Source organism: Poeciliopsis prolifica, unplaced genomic scaffold (genome assembly GCF_027474105.1).
Source record: "Poeciliopsis prolifica strain line A6 unplaced genomic scaffold, Auburn_PproV2 SCAFFOLD013, whole genome shotgun sequence".
Lineage (NCBI taxonomy): Eukaryota > Metazoa > Chordata > Actinopteri > Cyprinodontiformes > Poeciliidae > Poeciliopsis > Poeciliopsis prolifica.
In genome coordinates this window covers 2,923,225-2,946,220 of record NW_026562388.1, presented here as the reverse complement: position 1 = coordinate 2,946,220, position 22,996 = coordinate 2,923,225, and the positions used below count along the sequence as shown (strand labels likewise).

The following is a 22,996-nucleotide window of genomic DNA, read 5'->3' as shown; positions in this document are numbered from 1 at the left end:
TGAAATAAGTGTAATACTTCACCATTTTACTTTAACATTAACATTTGTTGGAAATCTGTTTTAAAATAGCACTATAAATTAATTGAATAGAACTCAAGTGGATAAATCACTGAGCTGTGTCCAATTTTAGCTGTTCTGTACTTGGACTTTGTGAAAGTTTAGCTACAGCTTAACAACCTTAAGAGCCAAAAATAACCCAAACACACATTGATTTCTGCAGTAAGCAATAAAAAAAGGTAATGGCTACTGTAAATCACATCAGTTCCATTTGAATTATTTGTGTCTCTTTCTCTTTAGTCATTCCTCAATGTGCCGGCTCTCTGCATCCTTCTTAAAGGGAACAGTTTGTGCCAGAGTTTGTTTTCATGTCACCTGAGCGCAGCACAGCACTAAATCCTGGATGTTTGAAGGATCAGACTCCCCACACCAATCTCACTGTCTTCACCGCTAAACTGGTCTCAGGCCCAGGCAGAGCGGGGCCGGGAAGGCTTGGTTACACCATTTGTCAGTCAGACAGGAAAAGAGCACACAGCTGCTTGGCGGCATCTGTTGGGGCTCACAGTTAAATACACACGCATATCTCTTTATACGGAGATAAACGAGTTCATAGATGCATTGCTGCAATTGATAAGGTTGAGATCCAGAAGTGCTAGATGTATAATTTTGTGACAAAACAGGGATCGGGGAAATACTGGAACATATTTGCTGTTTATTATGAGTTGCGGACTGTTTCCCACTGCAACATAAGAATCGAAGGAGGGTAGGAAAAGAAGATAATAAGTTTGTGAGTGTGTGTAGCTGTGTGTGGGATCGGTATGCGACCTTGGCTTCGGTATGGCGTCCAGTTGTTCCGAAGAATTCAGGACGGCGTACAGGGAGTTACCCAAAACATAAGGTGACTCACTTATTTTTCTGGGTTTATTTCCATAGACGAGCACGCCCTCACAACTCCTCCATTAGTCTCGTGAGAATAGCAACCTTCACCTTCAGGTAGAAAAAAATGCATTAAAAAACATAACATAAAACTCTGGAAAGTGAGTTAGAATCAAATATTAGATTTATTTTCAAAATAATAATAAAAAAAACCATTTGTTTTTACTGTCCAAAAACTGCATAAGCCTCTGTATCACTAGAGGGGGCTAGATTTCCAGCTTGTGTTGCCCTGAAAGAGATCTGCACAACAGTCTGTACTTGACCTTACTTTCTCTGCTATCGTATTCAGTTGCTGTCCATGTGTTTGAATCAGGTTTGCCACAAGAATTTATTAAAAAAGTCCAGAAGAATCTCCTGTCTCACTTCATTAAGGCTTCAGATTGGTATTGCTTTAAATGACTTCTCAGCTTTTCGTTGGGGAAAATAAATTTTTGCCACCTTGTTACTGTATTGGCAACTAACAGACAGTTTTTGCTGTCTGTCATTTTATGAAAACATTGAAATGACATTATTTGCTATTGACTGTTACCTCTGGTGAAATTGTATGACAATTCATCATTCAGTCAGGGGAATTAAATAAATCTTTTACCAAAATCACTGGTGATACAGAGATCGTTCCCCCTAATAATCATACATTTAACTGACACAGATGAACTCGCCACTAGGCAGGAGGAGACCGTGTGTTCAATTTCACATTGCCACCACATGACTATAAGGGAGGAAGAAAACATTTTATTAAATGCCCTGCAAGAGAAGTGCAGAAAAGAGTGGCCTCTTTTTGGTCACCAAGCGTCCAAAAAAAACCTTGGATCGATGAAGTATTGCATGAAAAAAAACAACCTTTTCTATCCTGCTATCACAAACAAACATGTTGGATTTACAGAGACTTTAACTGGACTGCAGGTGGGTTTAAACATCCCATTATGTAAGGAGGGAGACTCATGATGCTGTGGATCTGTTGCTCTGTTCCAATTAACTGGTAACCTGAATGGACGCCATTGTCAGAATGTGTGCCATTGTGAACGCTGAATTACACATCAAGTCCAGTCAGGAGCTGATTAGCCTCTTCACAAACAGTTTTCTGTCTAGAATCTTCAAGTAGCTTTTCTGTTTTGTGACATATTTTTTTTCTTTTCTTTTCTTCACTGATACCGAAAATACACAGCTTTCACTCATGATCTGAGTAACAACTTCCACACTGAAGAGTGGTGTTGTCAGTAGCTGTGCTTACATTGACTGTGTAAGTGCGCAAATTGGAATTATGAAAAAATCAAGTTTTTCAGTAAAAAGTTACAGAGCTAGGATGAGGTGACTTTCCAGCTATATTGAAAACTATGTATTTTGCAAAACTGCATTTTAAACACGAGTCATGTGATCAATTACCGGCTGTTACTACTGGCGGAAAATACAAAAAGGAGGACAAGAGTGATAGGAGGATGATGGTGAGGCATGTTTTCTTAATGACTTATTGCGTGAGCAAACTTACTCGTGCGATTTTGATTGCGTTTCTCATTTAACAGCAATACTACAGTTGCAAAATGTTGTTTTTTCGACATTAGCAGAGTATTGAGTACGTTTTGAGCACGTTCAAAATGGAAGCACAGTTTTTGTTTGGTCATTTGTCAAACATTCCTCTTGCCTAGTTCCCATTCACTGTTGGGAAGGGCTCCAGGATCAACACTATCCTATGCAGGGTTAAATCGTGTGATGGTCTGACATGTTTGCTTTAGTCCCCTTTTCCCCCCCCCTTTCCTGCATCCCTGCATCTCTAAAGTCAGGCCCCACCGTTGAACATCCCTCATTGACGCACCGTTCAAAGATCTCTGTAGAGTTGAGGTTTTAGACTGCAGTTTTTCCTGTGAACATGTCACTCCGGTAGTTTCTGTGGATCAGGTCTGTCCTCTCCAGAGCTTCAGGAACAGCTTTCTCCACCTTCACTCTCGCAGTATTTTGTTGCAGGCTTTTAGAACCCAGGAACAGATCGATCTTACTGATCAGCTTTCTCACTGATTCTTTGTTGCCAAACTTCGGTCACAGGACTTTAAATCTCAACTCTCCATCACCAAAACGGGGTTTGGAGAGAACATCAGGCAATGGGGTGTGAGGCCATGTTTCCTACCTGCTTTCACAGGCCTTCTTATGATGCCGAATAAAGAAAGCTGGCACTCTTTCAACAGGACACGCCACTTGCTGGCAACAAAAGAGAAGATTTAACACACATTTGGCTTAATTGGCCAATTAGTTCAGCTAAATGTGTGAGGGTATGTATGAGTGATTATAAATGTATTTGTAGTACGCTAAAGGATGCATGTAGTAAGAAGGAATGCTAATACGGACCATTCAATTTCACATTGTTTAATTCATCAGCTACCTAACAGAGAATAATTATTTACAGCTTAAGTGACAACTGAGAGCAGATTTTGGTATTCTAGGTAAATATCTAAAGGCCCTCTTTAACTTCTCCCTCTGAGGAATAAACTTCTTCTCGACAGCTGCTTCTCCCGCTGATTCATCACTTCATCTCGAATTACGTCTATGAAAATATTTCAGCTTACTGATCCCGCAGTTTAAAGAGACGCTTCCTGTCTGCTGTAGAATTATTTCAATCACTTTGAGTTGTAGCTTCCTACTGGCTAACTTTAGTCCCGAGCAGGAACTGAGGAGGACCCAGTTCCTGCAAAACATAACTCACAGATATACAACATGTTTGCAGCCCCTGACCCACCCACTGCCCCAACGCTCAGGACAGACAGTTCACTGCGTGTTTGTGCACGCGCGAGTGTGTATCACCAGACCCCGACATGGCTCATGTTTCTCACCGCAGCTTGTCAGAGCCCAGCTTGGAGCAGCAGGCACCAGTCAGGCTACCTCTAATGCACACATCCAAAGCTGACATGGGGACAGCTGACAGGTTTCTACCCAGAACAGAAGCTGTGTTTTGGGGTTGCAGCTGCAGATAAAGGAGCATACTATCATGTTGCTTCAAACCTTTTTGTGGTACGGGACGCCTGAGGAACGCCTCCTTACTCAGATTCATTAATGGAATACCGCTCTACAGAACGCAGCTTTTAAACTTTGTCTGGTCAAGGGGAGTGCATAGGACATAGCTTTTTGAAGTGTAAGTAGTTGCCTAAAGGAAATATTGACGGATTGCATGTCTGTTTTGGCTCCTGAGTAAGCTCTTCCATTACAGTTACAGTTACGCAAAGTAGTTTAATTTCTGGGCAAGCCACTTCATCTGTAGCCGCATCAGTGGCTGTATCTCATAGAGGAGTAACAAGCATCGGCCTCCACCATGATGATCAAGGAGGACAAAGAGGCCTCGCTACGGCGGGACCCTGACCTGAGGGGGGAACTGGCTTTTCTGGCCAGGGGGTGTGACTTTGTCCTGCCCTCACGGTTCAAAAAGAGGCTCAAGTCTTTCCAACAGCAACAGGTCAGTCGGTTCAACAGTCAGCACAAACGCCGTGCAAGGAGTGCAAAGAGAATGCATGGAGGTTGGACTGTCACCCATTTAATCGTTTGTTCATCACGTAAAAGACAGACCTGGTGGTGCGTTAAAGACGTACAGATACAGGAGTCGCATCTTGTTGCTCTTAGACACAGAGTTACATGCCATGGACGGCAAAACTATTTTGAGACAGGTATTGGTGGTGTATTTATAGTGCAGGGGGTTGCAGGAATAGAGCGATAGAATGAACACTTTGAAGGTAAGCACAGCTCCAGCTGTCCTGCTCAATACAGACGGGACAGAGGCCCAAGACAGGACTCCACTGAGGTCTGCCTGGAGATTTCATAAGCAGCAGAGTCAGTAACACTGGGAAATCTGTATCTTTTCATTCCACCCTGGTGCAACATGTTCTCTCACTGCCAGTATGAGGATTAAAAGACCTAGTATAAATTATGTCTTTTACTCAAATTCTATATAATGCTCTCGTAAGAACCGCTCTGCTTAGGTTTGGCAGGCAAACAGAGAATAAAATGGGTTTTCTTGATTAAACTTTTGTGAGCCAATAGATACCCAATAATTAGGGTACATATTGCCTCGATCAGATTAGTCTGTTAATTTTTTTTCTCTTGTTCATACTGAAATGTTCACAGATGTACACAGAACACTGTTGTGCCAGACAACAAAGGAATTCCAGCATATTCTCAAACATCTATGTATTGTTTATTGAACTAAAAAGTGGTGTTGACTGTAAATGATGGGAACTCTTAGTGTACCATTTAATAATTCAATCAGTTGATTTAATTACATAATTTTTTTTCAGTATTTGCTCGACTGATCACACACGAGCGCCAACCCCTGGAGGACGACTGATTTTTGACTGATTAGTGCAGGTCTGAGTTTTTACGTTGGCTCCTAAAAATTACCTTCATTTTAACAGCCGTCTGTTTTCTGTTGCTTTATTGGAGTTTGAGAATTTGCAGTTAGGAAATGTCTGTCCTGCATTATGTTGACTTCTGCAGTGTTGCACCACTTGGAACTGTTCCTGCCACCACCACAGTTAAAATGTTTTGCAGTGACTAACTGATTGCCAAACAAGTATGTTAGATATTTATTATTGTTCACTGGAAATTTCCATGTGTGTCACAGGCCTAAGGTTGTCGTGTTTCCTTACGATCCATCAACACTTTCGCTTCAGGAAGCTGATTCGTGCCTCTATGTGGTGCTACTTTTCAAAAACTCTAGTTTTTCACTAAAAAGATCCAAAAATATGAACACCACATGTGACATGCACAGCGTCCTAACCCTTTGTTCCCAGGCCTGATTTCCTCTTAATCGCCATAGCTCCAGCCCAAACTGGAAAAGAAGCCGGGAACACCTCCTCCAGCGCCGCCCGCAACCACAGCTTCTCCGCCCCCCACGCCACGTTCGCCAAGCCCTCCTCCAGCGCCGGTGATCATCACTCCCCCTCCTCCTGCCGTTAACATTCCCAGGTTCTACTACCCTCGTGGGCTCCCTGCCCTGGGCCCGACTGCCAACCACGACGCAACCATCGCTGCCATAGAGACGGCCTTCGCCGAGTTCGAGGAGGAGAAGGCTGACATTTATGAAATGGGCAAGATTGCAAAGGTCAGCAGTTACATGCGGTTTAAGTTACGCTGCTTTATGGAAGAAAAAGCAACGAAAAAAAAAGATACTTCATCCAGTATGATAAACCTTGAGCTATTTTCCAAAGAAGAAAGGAAAAATATTTCTGTTTTAAGGTCAACTTTTACAACTTAAAAAGCCAATTTTGACCACAGTTCTACTAAATATAAATTGTCTACAGCTGCAAAATATACACAACCTTTTCAAAAACATATCAACACATTTCTACAGGGTGTTAACAAAAAAAAGAGTAATTATATTCCCTTTAATTCCACTTGTATAAAAAATGAAGAAAAAAAAATTAACAGCAGTTAGTTTATGACCTAATAAAACAGTAAACAAAAAAGTAACCTCTTGCACAATTGTTGTAATTCTCTTATGGAAATTCTGCAAAATTTCATAATAAATAGAAAATTGCCCTTTTAATTATTATTTTTTTAGTAAGAAGTAATTTTAAACCAAATATTTTTTGCCATTCTTAGTGACATATGAGCAGCCGTGGAGACCCTACCGCTGTTCTAGATCGTGGAAACATGCCGTAAAAGACCTCCTGTTGTTTACTGCAGCTAAAGTTATCCTGACTATTCACTGGATTAGTGAATAGTCACTAAGGACTAGTGGATTAGTGAATAGTCACTAAGGACAGAAGTGCTTCTTTCCTTCTACTTAGCAATTATGCACAACCTTTACTCTATGTTATACCATTTCTATGACTTTTTGTTGTACAGTCGTGACTGTTTTGTCCGTGTCTCTGCTCAGGTGTGTGGATGTCCGCTTTACTGGAAGGCAGCCATGTTCTACGCTGCTGGTGGTGAGAGGACAGGCTTTGTGTCGGTTCACTCATTTGTTGCAACATGGAGGAAGTAAGGATGCCTGGTTTTAGTTCTTCTGTTTTGTGTTTTTTTTTTTTTTAAACAGAAACCTCCACATTTTGACTCCCCTCAGGTTCTGAAATCAGATCTCCCCAACATACTCCTGTCTTCTCTTCTGCAGGTTGCTACACAGTTGCCATGATGATTCATCGAGGTTTATTTATCTGCTATCTAAACCTGGGCTTACGTATTTGGAACAGGAAGACTTCATTCCTCTTCTCCAAGTAGGGGCCATCTAAACTCTTGCTTGTTACACGGTCCAGTGCTGCGGTGTGTTTCTTTAAAGCATGAAATGTCTCTTCTGTCTACAACTATTTGTCTTTGGTTTATAGGACATTGTGGACACACACCCTGGACTCACGTTTTTGAAGGATGCCCCTGAATTTCACTCGCGCTACATTACTACGGTAAATGACCAAAATAATGGAAAGATAAATTAGCTGTTATTCAGAATATGTGTTTTGGTATTTATTTTAAATCAGAAAGTTTTACCGTAAAGCTTTCTGATTGTTAGACAAATTCTCATGTCCTTCCTCCATTTCTTCCTGTTTTTTTTTTCTTTTTTCTTTTTTGGTCCATTGATTAAAATATCTGCCACTTATTCATAGTGCAATTTAGTGTGCTGTATTTTAAAATCAGCGTTAAGAACCTCAAATTCTTAAATACTGAGTCAGGAACAGTCTGAATTATTATAGAAAACATAAAATTTAAAAAATAAAAAGTGAAACATATGTTTCATAATCACTTTTGAATTATTTTACACGATGAAGAATAGCTGTACTGTTGGTGATTTTGCTTATAACAATTTTTTTTCACACAAAATAAATACACTCCACTTAAAGTGGGGTTGAATTGTTCATAATTTTTGTGCGAGAGGGTTAGGAGTGCCAATAAATGTGACTAAGAGAGTACTTACAGCAATGAGCAGTCCGTGAAGAATGCACTCATTTTACATTTTAAGAAAACAATGTGGTTGAGATGATGACAGTTACTGGTTGTCCTCTAAGTTATGACGTTACGATGTTTCATTTTAATAAAATCTGGTGAATTACGTTTCTGATACCAGTAAGCTGTCCTTTGTTGCCAGCAGAGCTGTTCCTGTGAACATCTGCTGTGTAACATTAGAAGGAGCGCGCTCACCAATGCTAACTGGAGCAGCTGCAACACGTGCCTCTGAAGTCGAGGTTTTGTCGTGTCGACGTGTGGAGAAGCGTAGAATGCATTGGCATGCCGTGACATCATGGAAATGAAGCCGCCCACAGCCCCATTTGCAGCCGAGGCCCTCGGCCCGACACATGTCCATTTTAAGGCCATTCCTGTGCATCAGCTGATCCACTTCTGTAGAAGACATTAGCAACTCTGGGAGGTTGATTTACCAGGAAATGATTCCTGACCCACTCTTTGTTGAGCGAAGTGTGACCCCTGGTTTAAATTGTGAGCTGATCTCCTGTCCAATTTGGAGAGGGAACCATCTTTAAAGCAACATGATTTTTTTGTTGTTGTTGCATTTTTTCTGCTATTAAAGATTGATGTAGATGCTTAGTTTTTTTTATTATTATTCCCATTGTTTCATTGTTGAATTTAATCCCCAGTGAAAGCAAATCAAATTGTCACTTTCAAATGGGTAATAAAATTGATATTTTATCTTTTTGGGCCATTGTCTGTTTGCCTAAAAGATTCTCGTACATCATCAGCATCAGCAACAAAAGCACCAACAATAACTGAATATTATATATTATATCCAGCTTTTCCAGCATTATGCTTGCATAACAATATGAACAGTTTTATGTGTGAATATTGTCTAAGTTCAATATTCAAATGATTCCACAGTTTGACACACAAAAATATTATCTCGTTGTTCTGTATTGGTATATTTTAAACTGCGCTTCTCCCTTTAACTTATACATTTGCTTCTTAAACTTACACAATTTTTAAGAAATTTCCTCTAATTGTTTTTGACTTTGTAAAGAATTATAGCAGTCTATAGTTTCGCCATGTCAATAAACTTTAATAACTTAGATCTTACAAATGGTGTGTTTCCGGTGAATTTACTCATCTTTCCTCTCTGCCTGCCACAGGTTATCCAGCGGATATTTTATGTGGTGAACCGCTCCTGGACGGGCCGCGTCACCATGACAGAGCTGCGCAGGAGCAACTTCCTGCAGACTCTGGCCCTCCTGGAAGAAGAGGATGACATCAACCAGATCACCGACTACTTCTCCTATGAACACTTCTACGTTATCTACTGCAAGTTCTGGGAGCTGGACACCGACCACGACCTCTACATTGACCCCAAGGACCTGTCGAGATACAATGACCACGGTAAGAACAACTTGCAGTTAAATGCGGCGATCTCTTATGATGTGTTCAGTCACATTTGTTCATTTTTCTTCAAATTATTTCTCACCCTTTTGACAGCATCCTCAAACAGAATCATCGACAGGTTGTTTTCCGGTGCTGTAACCCGGTGAGTGAAAACACACAGAGGAGCCGATTACTTCAACACGAATGTGGCGATCGATGGCGAACGGCTCTGTCTGTTTTGTCTCCAGGGGGAACGCAGTGCAGAGAGAAGGCAGGATGAGCTACGCTGAGTTTGTCTGGTTCCTCTTATCTGAGGAGGACAAGAAAAACCCAACCAGGTATTGCGCAGCTGCTCGGCCAACCGTGACTCACCATCTGTTTTACAAGTTTGCAGTCACTCTCAGAAACGCAAACACAGACAACCTCTCTCCCGTTTGTCTCGGCAGCATCGAGTACTGGTATCGCTGCATGGACGTCGATGGCGACGGCGTTCTCTCCATGTTTGAGTTGGAATACTTTTATGAGGAGCAGTGTGAGAGGATGGAGAGGATGGGCATCGAACCGCTGCCCTTCCAGGACTTGCTCTGCCAAATGCTTGACTTGGTCAAGCCTGAGAATCCAGGTTTAATATCTTTAGCTTTCTTCATCTGAGAGTCACACACTGATTTTGCATTAAACACACAAATGCCTTTCCTCCAGGTAAGATAACCCTGAGCGATCTGAAGCGCTGCCGGATGGCTCACATATTCTTCGACACATTCTTCAATCTGGAGAAATACCTGGACCACGAGCAGAGAGATCCATTTGCAGTGCAAAAGGTGGCGACTTGTATTTCTTGTGTGCAATAGGATTTTAAATAAAATCTCAGGAGCAAATGTAACAATAAAAAACCTGAGTTTTACCAGAGTTGATTGAAATTTTACCAACATTTCCTGACGGTAAGGTTCTCTTCTTCTATCGCTGAATAATAGGTTGCTGGATTTTCAGTAATATAGGTGATAATAAATAAGAAATATTAGTAAATAACTCTTACAGCATCTTCCGGATTAATCTATTCATGATTTGTCCTTACATGACTCTTGAAAATTAGCTGTATTTATTTTGTGGCTGAAGAAAAAAACTTAAATAATGAAAAAACAAAAAATGTGTTTCAGGACATTGACAGCGAAGGTCCTGAGCCATCTGACTGGGATAAATATGCTGCAGAGGAATACGAGATACTGGTAGCAGAGGAAACTGCAAACGAACAGCTCCATGAAGGGTAAACACCAACACTTGCAGATAGTACCTTTAGAAATAATTTATACCCTCTAAACCTTGTCACATTTGGCCAAATTACAACCATAAATAAAGGGGATTTTATGTAATAGATCAACACAATTCTTGTTTTTGTTTAAGAAACCCACAAGAAACACAGTTTGCAGTTTGACACAAACATTTTGGGGACACGTCGAACCGTGTGGAACAAATCACCACAGTCGGATGACGAACCTCTCAAAACTCATCATCTATTCTCTTTAGCCTGGACATGGAAGTGGGTTAAAGTTGATGATAAGATGGAGCCAAAATAACGGGCAATTCTAGAAGAAAGGCTATTTATGTTCACAGATGTTGTTCATCCAGTCTGGCTCAGCTTGGGCACATTTTGCTGAAAAGAATGGGCAAGCTTGTACAGATATTTATAAATGATTTGTAAATACACAATAATCAAATTGTGTGTTCTGCCTCGTCACCACCTGACTTTCCTGTCAATTTACAACTCAACAAAGGCCAGTAGTGCCAAAAAATAAGATATAAGTAAATACAATTTTTAGATTTTGTATTTTGAGAAAAATTACTTTCCTTTCACAATCACAATAGACTTTGTGTTGGTCAGTTAAAAAAAAAAGTAAAAATCCCAATAAGAAAACATGAAAGTTTGTGGTTGTAAAATAACCAAATATCAAAACTCTTCAAATGCATCGATCATATTAACTACTTACAATTAAATATTTGCAAGTGTAACAGCATGACTTGCTTTTTGTTTGTTTTCAGGACATTTGATGACGACTATGAATCTGAGGAGCTTCAAGTCCCAGGAGAGATTGGGAATAAGATGGAAAAACTGGTCATATCCGACCTGTCGGCATAAATCTCTTTTCGTGGGACTGCTGGGCATCTGGGTTGCGGGTGAAACATAGGATCTAAAATGGAAAGAGAGGGACTTCCTGGCTCCTCTCAGGAAGGAGTTTATGAATGTGTTTGTGTATGTACACTTCTGTTTTACTGTGTGCGTGGCGCAACTATGCATTCACACACATGGGCAGCACAATATCTCTGCTCCTTGATCCATTTGAGAAGACAGATGGTGACAGTGGAGAGAAAAAGAACTGCTTGATAAGCTCGCCGGAGACTGGGAGAAAACTACTTAACTGTAAAAACAAACAGAAAAAAAACTTCTTTGTGAATTCTCTACTGACAATTATGCCAAAAGACAATCTGTTTTCTTTTCTTTTCTTGTTTTTTTATTTTTTTAAGTTTTGCCGTTGCTGTGCCAAAGGTAGACCGACGCAGAAAAACTTTTAGCTGAGAGCTCTTTAAAGTTGTTAAAGCCACTGAGGATCAACAGCGCTCTCCTCCCTGTGACGTACGCACAGACCCGGCCCTCAGGAACATGCTGCGTGTGCAGTTTGTCGCTGCGTTTCTGGTAAAGGAAGTTGTTAACACTCGAGTCCCCTCGGGGAGAGGTCATGTAACAGTTCGGGGATGATCGCAACACCATCTCCTCTCTGTGGCCAGCATTGGCTACTGCACGGTTCAGGACGACTTGGTTTTTACTTTCCGTGTCGGTGGTCCGGTCCCCTTCACTGCCGGAGCAGCTCATCCTCTCCCGCACTCCCCCCGTTTGACGTCACGGACTGTAACATTCAATCCCTGCATTTCAGATGACATTGAGGAAAGACGCACATGAAAGGAAGTGTGCTTCCAGCCTCTCTGGTAGGGTTGTCCAAACATTTCCACGTGTCACCTCTGTGATAATGCAAACAGTATATTTTATTTTAGGATATGTGTCTCTCCTGCAGGTCTCCTTCAGCATTTTTTTCTTTATTTTTACACTTTTATATCTCTAATATGCTTTATCTAACAGCTAATGTCTCCTGTCCCCAAGCACAGGCAAAGCCCAGTATTATTAGTTATTAAAATAGGTTAAAGGGTATAAAAATGATTTTTTTTTTTTTACTTTACAATTTCATTCACCTTGTTGAACAGCTGTCTGTTAAGCATTTTTTTTGTCCAGTTGTTGTAAGTCACCACTCACATGTGCGGTGAATAGTGACTAACCTTTATGATTTCCATACTTCTTGTAAGACAAAAACACTTTGCAGTTAAAACTATGAATTTATTTCATGCAGAACATACTGTTCTTTTGTTGACATTTCAGCCTACACTATGCTGTTAGTGGCTTTTGCCCTATTGAACATAACATGCACAACGTAACTTAGCTTTTCTGACATCTTGTCCCAGTAACTCAAATCACACAAATTGAGGAAAAATTCCTGATGGTGCTCTTTTTTTTGAATGATTTGTTTTAAAGGGATGGTTAAACATTTTAAACTGAGGTTCTATCAGGAGCTAAAGTCTGTAAATAACTCTCCTGATTTCAGAAAAATCCAGATTAATTGAAACTGAAGGTTGAAACTAGCAACTAGGACCAAATTGACAATGAAAAAACTTAAGTGTCACAAACTGAATAGCAGTTTGTTTGTTTGTTTTCTTCTTGAGACTGTTATCCTATTTCTACTGGATTGTTTTTTACAAACCAACTCATGAAATTGTTGGAGGCAGTGAGTCACAATTGAACTTTCTGAATGAAGCACACAGAAACAACAGAATTGACTACAATAGTCTGCTTTGGTCTCAGCCCCTCTTGGACTAGCTGTTCGCTTTGCCCTCCAGGACAAACCAATCTGGATTGTAACTAAACAACAATTATAATAAGTCCTTAATTTAAAAAAAAATCAGTTTAAATGACATTATTTACTTGCGCTTCACTCACGTGGACATGTGCCTGTGTCTACCTAAGCTAGCACCATGTGAAGGCTTACAAATCACTGACGGGAAAGTGTGTTTTAGGAGCGCTTGCTTGGTGTTGCCATTAAGGTTGTGCTGAATAGCTTTGCATTGCACAGGTTTTTATTACTTTTTTTAAAAAAAATCAGGAGTAGATCTGGTCTTGTCTCAGATTCACTGCTACATACCTCCTCTTGTTGTACACAGTTTGTATTCAAAGGGATTAAGAGCTGTAAAGATTTACAGTGTCTACCTTAAACTCTCTAATTCTGCTTTATACCAATTGTAAATCTATCTTCTGTATTAAACTGTACTTTAAAACTATTATAATATAAGCCATTAAGCCATTTGAGCTGTGATAAGCCTGATCATTTTATGACCTGTCATGATTTGTGCCACTGTGTGGCTTGGGAGGGAGGGGGGTAAATTATGGTAGATGTGTGTTTGTTAGCTTGTTAGATTTGTGGAGTTTTTATCACTAGAATTAGATGAAATCCTCCGTTTTCGCCATTCTGACAATCACACAAACAGAAACCTTTAAAAGTTCTTTCTCATACACACCCACTCTGTATGTAAAAAGAAGAGGGTTGCTATACTTCTTCACATTTCTGTTCTATGCAATGTGTCCCGGTGCTCAAATGTGACGCATCACAAAACGAAAGAAGCCATGCAGGACTTTAGCGTTATATCTCTGTAAGGACAGAGGCTGGAAGGACTTTTATTGTGACACTCTTCCTCTTGTACAGAGAAGACGGAAGGATGTTCATTGTTGCATATTGTGTTGGCATGCTTTTTGTTCTTTCCTGCTTTCTTACTTGCTGACTTTCTTTCTCTTTTCTTATGCTGCCTTTATCTGACGTTTATGGTTAAGACATTTTCAATAAAGCTGCTTCATTAGTCCATCTTGTACTTTTTATTTTCTCCACACACACATGCACACAAAAGTTCTCATGCATTTAGAAAGACATAAAAGTTACACATGGGGTGAATACCCAGACCAATGGAAGATATCTGACAGCACACACACACACACACACACACAAAAATCTCAAAAAACAACTTATAATACCCCGACAGTGATGACAAAGTCACAGACACCTTCAAGCCTGGAAATGATTACAAAACCACTTCTAAACCTTTGGGTCTTTAGCAAAGCACACAAACTGCCATTATCCACAAATAATAATCAAAAACATGGAAAATGAGTGAAAGTTCCCAAGAGCTGTACTAAAAACAATTGGGAAACATCTAAAGCATTGCAAACTTCACTTGCATAGTGGTCGCAGTTAATATGAACCAACCCGCCTGTCAATTATTCTGGAGGTTTTTGTAAGCAACTGACCAATCAGGCGTCACGGGTTGTCCCGAAGTACATGTCCCCAATCTGGAGGAACTCAACCTCCGTCAACATTACTAGAGTTCATCATCGCTAAGGAGCTGCCGTCACAGAGATTTCTTTGACGGCATGATCAAACATTGTCAGTAGGTTACACGTTATCCTGACAGCCGTGTAGAAGGCGGAATGCAATCTATTACATTTGCCAAAACCCAAATGGAGTCTGGAACAATGCAAGAAATGGATCAAGGCCTGCAGTCCACCTCACATCCAGGTGACATGGACTGTCACCAGGATGGGGCACCTAGTTGTCAGAAGACAACTACCACATGTTCGTCTGAACATATGGTAGTTCCAACAAAGGGACACTCAGTCTAAAGATTATCATTGCTCTAATCCTTTAATTGTGAAACATTTTTAGGTCTTAACACGTAGAAGTGCAGATTTTCTTGCAATTTGAAACTTTTCCACTAGATAGCAGTAAATCTGTTGCTGAAGTTTTGTTGAAATGGGGAATAATGCCTCTAATAAGGCTTATCACTCAGACTGACTGTAAGCAGGATTATCTTCTGAGGCCTTATTGTTCTGAAAGCAACAATTGTTCCAAGAATGCTGTAATAGCTGGCATGCCGCCATGCTGTGATTTGCACATGAGCAATTTGCCTCCCATTTGAAGGTCAGAGTTGACTGCTCATTGTTTAAAAAATGGCACTCGTGATTGTTTTTTCGTAAATGTCAGGGGCGAAACAATTAACCAACCAGATCCCTGTACCACCTCCTGGAGTCACAGACATTCCACAGACATGATCGCTGGCACCCACACAGCGACGTGATAAAGTGATGTCACCCCACTCTGATGTCACACGTGGAAGGTAATCTGTAAGAAATAGCACATCACAATGTTGGCAGAGGGAAAACAGGCACAGATAGAGGCAGAACACTAAACTATACACATGCTATTTGGGAAACGCATGAGAAAGGGGCAGGGAAGCGTCTGCAATCAATTCATCAAATCAAGAAAAGAGCAAGGGGGACAGAAAGATATACTTGGCCAGCTTAGACTTACCAAGAAGGCAGAGGGCTGACCTTGTTTTGCACATACTTGTGATATAAGAACCATGAGGTTTGGATTCAGCTGTCTGGAAAGGTTCTGGAAAAGAGCAGCAACTGGAAATGATTCAACAAAGTGACTCAGTCGCAGAGAGTTTCGGATTCCAATAATCGTCCCTGATGAATGCCAGACAATGAGTGGTTCAATAAAAAAGATATCAAAGGTTTAGGAACCCCTAAAGACACTGGGCCTTCCTGCCTTGGTGGATCACTAAATACATTTCGAAGTAACAATAGTAATTAGTACTCTGTAATTTTCAGTGACATTGTTGGTATTTGTCACTGTAGTTTCTCGATTCCTCTCTTTATTGATCTCTTTCTGCAGGTGTAGAAGCAGACTTCAAGAGCGTTTTCCTTTATTCCAATTCCGCTTGCTGGTTTTTGTATCTGCAGGTGGCTAGAATACTTTTGAGGAGTGCTTACTGCTGAGCATTATCGCCTCCTCTAAATGTTAATCTCTGCCATGTCTTCTGCGGCCATGTTTTTAATTTTCCGGAAAAACAACCCGTGTCCCTCGAAAGGTGTGTGAATAAAAATGTCCCACAGCCACGTGGCTGTGTGTCAACCACTAGGCTTCAAATACAGTATGGGAGAGCTTTTATTTCTTGCTTCTTGGAGGAGTAGTCCTCCAAGAAGTGCTAACGTTTTATACATGCACCACCAGCAGTGAAAATACATGTTAGATTTAAGAAAGTGCCCATTCAAATAAAATAAATTACTTCACAACGTCCCAAAACCACAGCTTTTCAGACCTTTTACATGACGTGTTATGAAAACTGTTGAACATGCAGAACTCTCCAAGATGGACAAAATAATGTCTTGAATCCAATGGGTTGATTTATTTTTGCTTTTTCACAACAGTTGTTAGGTGAATAAAGAAACAGCGCCACCTTTTGGCTCCACACACAGATGGCAGGCCTTGGAGTCACTACACGGAGGTAGCTTGCTCTCAAAGTCAGACCCTAAGCAGGTTTTGTGTTTGCCTAGTTATGAGCTTGTTTGCTAGTTAAAATGCGTAGAGTCTTGGACTTATCACAGTTTATTTTCTAAATTGCAAAATATGCCCATTTTGTGACAGCTTCTGTAATCCGCTCTATTTTTGCAAACAGAACAAGTGCTTCATTTTTACTGCACAATATGTGACCCGAGGACTAACGGCTGAGACGCATACCGTGCAGAAAGGGGTGACATGTTTGATGACCTATTTACCTGCCCTGCAGTGCTAAAAAAAAACAAAAAAAACTAACAAAAGCAGAATCAAGAGTGTTTGAAATGGCAGACTGAGGTAGAAAAAGAGACTGAGAGAAAGAGGGAGAAGAAAGGCAGGTCTGCTCTTGTTGGTGCGAGTGAAGATTTCCATTAATGCTTTTGAACCCGTGATGCAGTGAATTCCATCCTCTCACGTACGGGAGACAGTAGCTTGCACACCCCCCCCCCCCCCCCCCACACACACACACCCACGCACACACACACACACACACACACACACACACACACACACACACACACACACACACAACACACACACACACACACACACACACACACGCTCCTCCATGTCTCTATCTATGTCTGCTTGGGCCTCCAAACATTTATGCTACATGCACGCTTAGACATAACAGACGCAGATAAATTCACAAATAAACACACACGTGTAACATGTTAAAGTTGAGCAAGACATAATTAACATTCGGAAAACCGCACTGTGGCAATAGCAGCATTTCCCTGCTGCTCTCCCTTTTTTTCTGCTTTCTGTCTGCTTTGGAAACATACAGTGCATATATCATCATATGGCTGGAGACATACCGCCTCCTTCAAAGACCTCTGGTGAGCTGAGAGTACATGATTATAGAGAAAGCAAGGTTTAAAGAGTCTCCGAGAAGGAGGAGGGGGGAATCATTCGGAGAACAGATGAAGAGAAAGAAAGAGAGAGTAAGGAAGCAGCTGGGATGGTGGTAAACATCTGGGAGTCGTGGAGGTCTGGCCCTCATAGAGGGGGGATGACTCCACGACTGGTCCAAGATCCGCTGCTTTCAATCTTTCCTCCTTGGCCGTTCTCAGCTAATGCGCCTGCCCTTCTTTAAAGGTGTCTCCCAAGGTCGCTCACCTCATTAGTGCACTTAGTCCAAGCTGAAAGACTCTACGCTTAATTTGGCCCACTGACCAACACTGTTTCCATTGTGCAAAACCCTGGCAACATGCTGTCGATATTGTGTTACAGTCCATGTTGCACAATTCACTTTCTCTTGTAAAAAGCTATTATCCAAACTTATCTGTTTTTCTTCATTTATGTCTTCCTTTTGTGCTTCTATGCAGATGGTGAGAATGTTTAGAAAAACATAAATTAGATATTCCTGATGGGTCTTGAGATGCTGTTCCAAAAAGCATTGACTCGGGGAGGTTGAACACAAATCCATGCTAGGCTTTGCAAAACAGTTCAAGAGCACATTTTTTCCTGGCTAAGATTTCCAAGTCCAGCGCCAGAAACAATCTACTCAACTTCCAATGCAACATCACAATGCAACATGACTGCCTTGTTTTGTCGTATTGGAATTTGATGCTGGAGCAAGACAACTTTCCTAGTGTCGGGACAGAGGGTATTCCAGCTACATTTTCTAACGTGGAACTTGGAAACTCCAACTTTTGAGCTCTAATATAATGCACCATTATCCCATCAGTGATATGACACAAAACTGGATCAGCTCGGCATGACATCATTCCCGGATCATAAGTCCTGGTTCTGAGGTTGATACACAGCACGAACACTGCTGGTGTGTGTAGATTCGATATTACACTGATTTGTAGTTCTGATTTGACTTTCATACTCCAGCTGACTTCACTGAACGAGCTCGCTTGATGCTTTTGATCCGAACGCTTGGAACGCCACGCCTCCTTCTGCACTGATTTAATGGGCCACAAGTATGTTGGGTAAACAGTCACAGTACTTTCAACGCCGCATATTATTAGTGGAGACGAATTGAGAAAAAAAAACAACACGAAGAAATGGAAAGAGAAATACCATTAGACTTGATTGATAAATCAATATACATGCAAAGTATGTATATTGTATGTATATCTGTCTCTTTCAAAACCATTTGTAGCTAAGAAAAAGGTGGACCAACAATGTAATGTTTTGAAATAGCAGTAGTGATTCTCATAGAAATAGCACCGTTAGTAAGCCTCGCTTCACCAAATACAATAAAAGTGTCATAAATCTCCAAGTATTTTGAACAGTTATGCATTTTAGATGTTGAGGTGAAGTTAATTAGCTCTATTGAGTTCTAGAGGGTTCTTCCAAACTGTTGCAATACTGACTGCTACAGGACATCCTCTCTGCCTATGCTCATCATCTACAGCAGGGGTGGGCACTCCTGGTCCTCGAGGTTGTCTCCCTGATCCAACACACCTGAATCCAATAGCTGAATCACCTCCTAAATGCAATCAAGTTCTCCAGAGTCCTGCTAATGACCTCATTATTTGACTCAGGTGTGTTGAAGTAGAGATACATCTAAAAGTTGCAGGAGACCGGCCCTCGAGGACCTGGAGTGCCCACCCCTGATCTACAGCGACTTTTTGAGGTAAACTTGCATGATGTTATGTAATCCCTTTAGAATTAAAGTTTTTTTTTTTTTTATGGAAATGAATCAATTGTATTGTATGCTTGTGGCATCCCCATGGCAGAATAGCACCCTGGGCATTGAGCCATATCTGATGCAATGCTGAGAAGGCCGAGACTTTTCACTGAAAGCAGATACTTATCACTATAATGTTGGCCTTTTTCACATAGCTAATGATCTCACAGCACCATCAGAAACATGAGCAGCCTCCACCCTCAAGCTGCTGCAAATATTCACTGAGTAAAAATTATTTACATCTCATGAGTTTCTGTCCTTCAAATGACTTGCCAATATATATCAAAATCAAAATATGTTGTATACCATTTGATCTTTGGATAGTTATTACTGCTATCTTATTCCAAAAACAATGTGAAAGGACTGATGTCGATAAGCAGCAAGCAGATCTGGATTAGGTTTTTATTGAACAATTGAATTTATACTGCAATAATGGACTCTATTTATTAGTCAGGTGACTTCTGAAGGGAGTTGGCTGGATTTTATTTTGAGGGAAAGCAGAGTAAAAGGGGAAGAAACTTTCCAGATTTTTATTTCTGAAATTCTTAATTCATCTTCCACTTTAGCTAAATAAATAATTGTTAAGTTTTGAGGTTTAATACAAACTCCCAAGTGAAATACATTAAGTTTTGTCTTTGTCACATGAAAATACAAAGTTATGTGGCTACAAATTTGCTTGCAGTGCACATCTATACAGGATGTTTTGTAAACATATTTGCACATTTATACCCCATTTTGAACATCGCAATTTATACCATACCATTGATGCAGCATGTATGACACTTTAAACGGCATCAACAAGAAGTTCATTAAATGAATAACTTTTACAAGATTCTGTGGAAACCTCCATAACTGTCTGTAAAAACCTGTCTAATAGTTTATAAAAATTACAATATTCAGGAACAGACGCAGAAAATAGAGAACTGTGAATTTTGTTGTTGGCTAGATAACTAAAGCTGTAATTTGTTTCATAATTCAACAAAAAACCACTTTGTGTTCCCCCTGCAGTGTTGCATCGCTGCAGGTAGAGGGCTCCACTTTCAGTGTTTGTGCACATGCAGAAAGTTGTTTCTTCACAGGAGGAGCAGGACTTTTTTTTTTTTCCTTTTTTGCCTGCCTCCATATTAGCTCTTTCTCGTTGTTGATTACATTTTAATGAATTAAAACTGAATCCGGTTACTATCCTCACCAGCAAAGAGCTCCAGTAACTGACTTGGGATTACAGTACTGGCAGTTTTCTTAGTGCAGTTGCTGGAATGTGTGAGTGTTTTTGTGCGTCTGCCAGCACAGAGAAATCTAGAACTCCAGGGCAATGAGTGTATTTGGCTGAGTCTGCTTGCTTAAAAATACAGCAAGGATTACCGCAGGAGACAGCTATGTATGAACTGGCAAAATTATTTGAATGTTTTTGCACTTGTTCTTGAGAGTGCTTGTGGCTCTGTCAACGTAAAATCTATTCAATCTACTTGTGAAAAACGGCGTTCTGTAAGAAAAGCTAAATAGAAGTTTTTGACTAATTTACCCAGGAATTGTTAACATTCATTTGAGTTTGATTTAAGAGCTTTGCACTGAATATTATCAGACTTGCTTCTTTTGTGGCCCAATAAGTAGAAAATAAAATGATTAATGGGCAGATAAATGGACTGACTGGTGGATGGATGAACTCTCACTGGCCCTTATTTCCAGATGAGGAAAACTACAATAACCATAATCAACATTGTTGTTGCATTTTTTAAAAATAAAATCCTGTTTTATTTTAACTTTGTTATTAAAATACTATAGTCTTCACGCAGAATAGATCTCTGTGACCTACATACAACCACTGTAACGTTTTGAAAAGCGATTAACTGGCCTGCTGCTCACATCACTAGGACATTATTTATATAGACGAGTGGATTGCATTATTTCATTTTCTTTTATCGCCTTTTCAAACAGATTTTTTTTAAAAAGAAGTTTTCATTCAATTATTAAAAAAAAATATGAGAAAAATAAAAAAAAAATTCTGTAATTTAGCATAAATTGAAAAAGTAGTTGATCTTAATCTACTTGTCTATATTACGCAAGATTTGTCCTTAATAATGAAATGTGCAACAATTAATTCAGGAATTGAAATATCCAGATAATCGCTTCCACATACAAGAAAAAATTCACTTAGCTTGTCAGAATTGCTCTCCTGTAAACAATTGTACATGGTAGGCCATTTTTCCAGGATACGCTAATTGAAATTATGTTTACGCTTATTTTGCAGGCAAGAAATGAGAAGTGCTTTTGCTACGTTTAAAAGAAGAACTGTTTCTTGAGTTTTAGAGGCGTAATCTCAGAGCTTTGAGTGATTTCACACAGTGCCATGACATGTAAATAATGTTTTGCCATAATATGTAAAAAGAAAACAACTTGCATCTCCTTTAACTTATTTTACATATTGTAGATGTACTATGTAATGGAAAATGTCCTCATGCTGCCACAGGTGAGCATGTTAAGAGAAGTTTGACACACACCATTCAGGGCTGCTAGATGCGGCATAAAGACAGCGGGCATGTTGACATGGGAGGTAAACTGGAGTGATGGGATGTTGGCCTTGGTCTTGTTTGCAGAAGAGTTCACTCACCTGTTCACGTGACTGTTTAGCACCGATTTCTTAACGTGCAGCTTGAGCTAAGGGTAAGGAACAAGAATGTGGTCATATGTGGTCCAGAAATGGTCAACGGAAGTCCAACCTCCATCTATTTTAGTAAAATTGTTTCCTATCCAGTTTTATTCCTGTATAGGAAAAAAAAAACCCAAAAAACCTTTGGAAGGAACAAATTGTCCTGATGTATATAAAAAAAAAACAAAATGAACTTAAACATTTTGTTCAATAAATTCTTCTTTTTTATTGTTCTGATGTAATATTCTAATCTTAAACGTAATGTTCTCATTAGATATAAGTGGGAAAACCTCCATAATTATCAGTAGAAAAGGCTTAAACACATCAGCCTTTGTGTAATAAATATGCACCGAATGTCACCAAGTGAATTGAGTTACTGAAGTTTTCAATTTTATTAATTGAAAATGACTGTCTGTGTTCAGAAGCGGTCTGTTGCTAATCTTTCCTCCAATGTCTTTTTTGCTTTGTTTTTTTTTTGTCGTGAAACTTTTTGGGCTTTAATAAATCTGCAAAACACATGAACAAATTAAAGTACATCAGTTTCATATGGAAGCCATTTCTGCGACTCTGATGAAAAAAACAAACAAACTTGTATCTATGAAATACTACCTCGTCTTCTAAATCTGACTTGGCTATTATACTGACTTAGCTGTCACATACAAATGACACGAATATCATCAGTACAAAATAGATGAATAAGCTCTTCCAACAACTTTAATCTGGGGTGTGAACTTTCAAATAAGTTTTTTTTTATAGTTAACTAACTTATTTAGTTTTCTAAATGCTGTAATGATGAAATAATGTAATTTCCCTTATGGTCATTCTCATTAAATTAATTTATTTTAATGTCAAAGAAGGACTTTTTTCATTTGGTCCAGTTTATCTTTCTGAATGCGCAGAATGTGTTACGGTAAAAAAAAAAAAACAGAGAGAAAGAGAGAGAGAGAGACAGAAAGGGAGAGAGGAAAAAAAAGTAGGCGGGCTTTAAAAAAAAAAAAAAAAAAAACCATGTGCGTC

General features: G+C 39.8%; 1 protein-coding gene across 4 annotated transcripts in view; it reads left to right on the top strand.

Moving 5' to 3' along the window:
• The window catches only part of ppp2r3a (protein phosphatase 2, regulatory subunit B'', alpha), a 62,166-nt gene extending 48,012 nt beyond the window's left edge, over window positions 1–14,154 (top strand). The window contains exons 1-13 of one of the 4 annotated variants that reach the window (XM_055038226.1): window positions 2,525–4,051; window positions 4,127–4,369; window positions 5,726–6,010; window positions 6,788–6,891; window positions 7,022–7,124; window positions 7,233–7,307; window positions 8,979–9,222; window positions 9,319–9,367; window positions 9,453–9,542; window positions 9,651–9,826; window positions 9,904–10,022; window positions 10,359–10,465; window positions 11,239–14,154. In XM_055038226.1, coding sequence (XP_054894201.1) covers window positions 4,229–4,369; window positions 5,726–6,010; window positions 6,788–6,891; window positions 7,022–7,124; window positions 7,233–7,307; window positions 8,979–9,222; window positions 9,319–9,367; window positions 9,453–9,542; window positions 9,651–9,826; window positions 9,904–10,022; window positions 10,359–10,465; window positions 11,239–11,335 — 1,590 coding nt within the window. In that variant the 5' untranslated portion in view covers window positions 2,525–4,051; window positions 4,127–4,228 and the 3' untranslated portion in view covers window positions 11,336–14,154. The other 3 variants (XM_055038225.1, XM_055038223.1, XM_055038224.1) reach the window with 3 other exon arrangements.
• The last annotated feature ends 8,842 nt before the right edge of the window (window positions 14,155–22,996 follow it).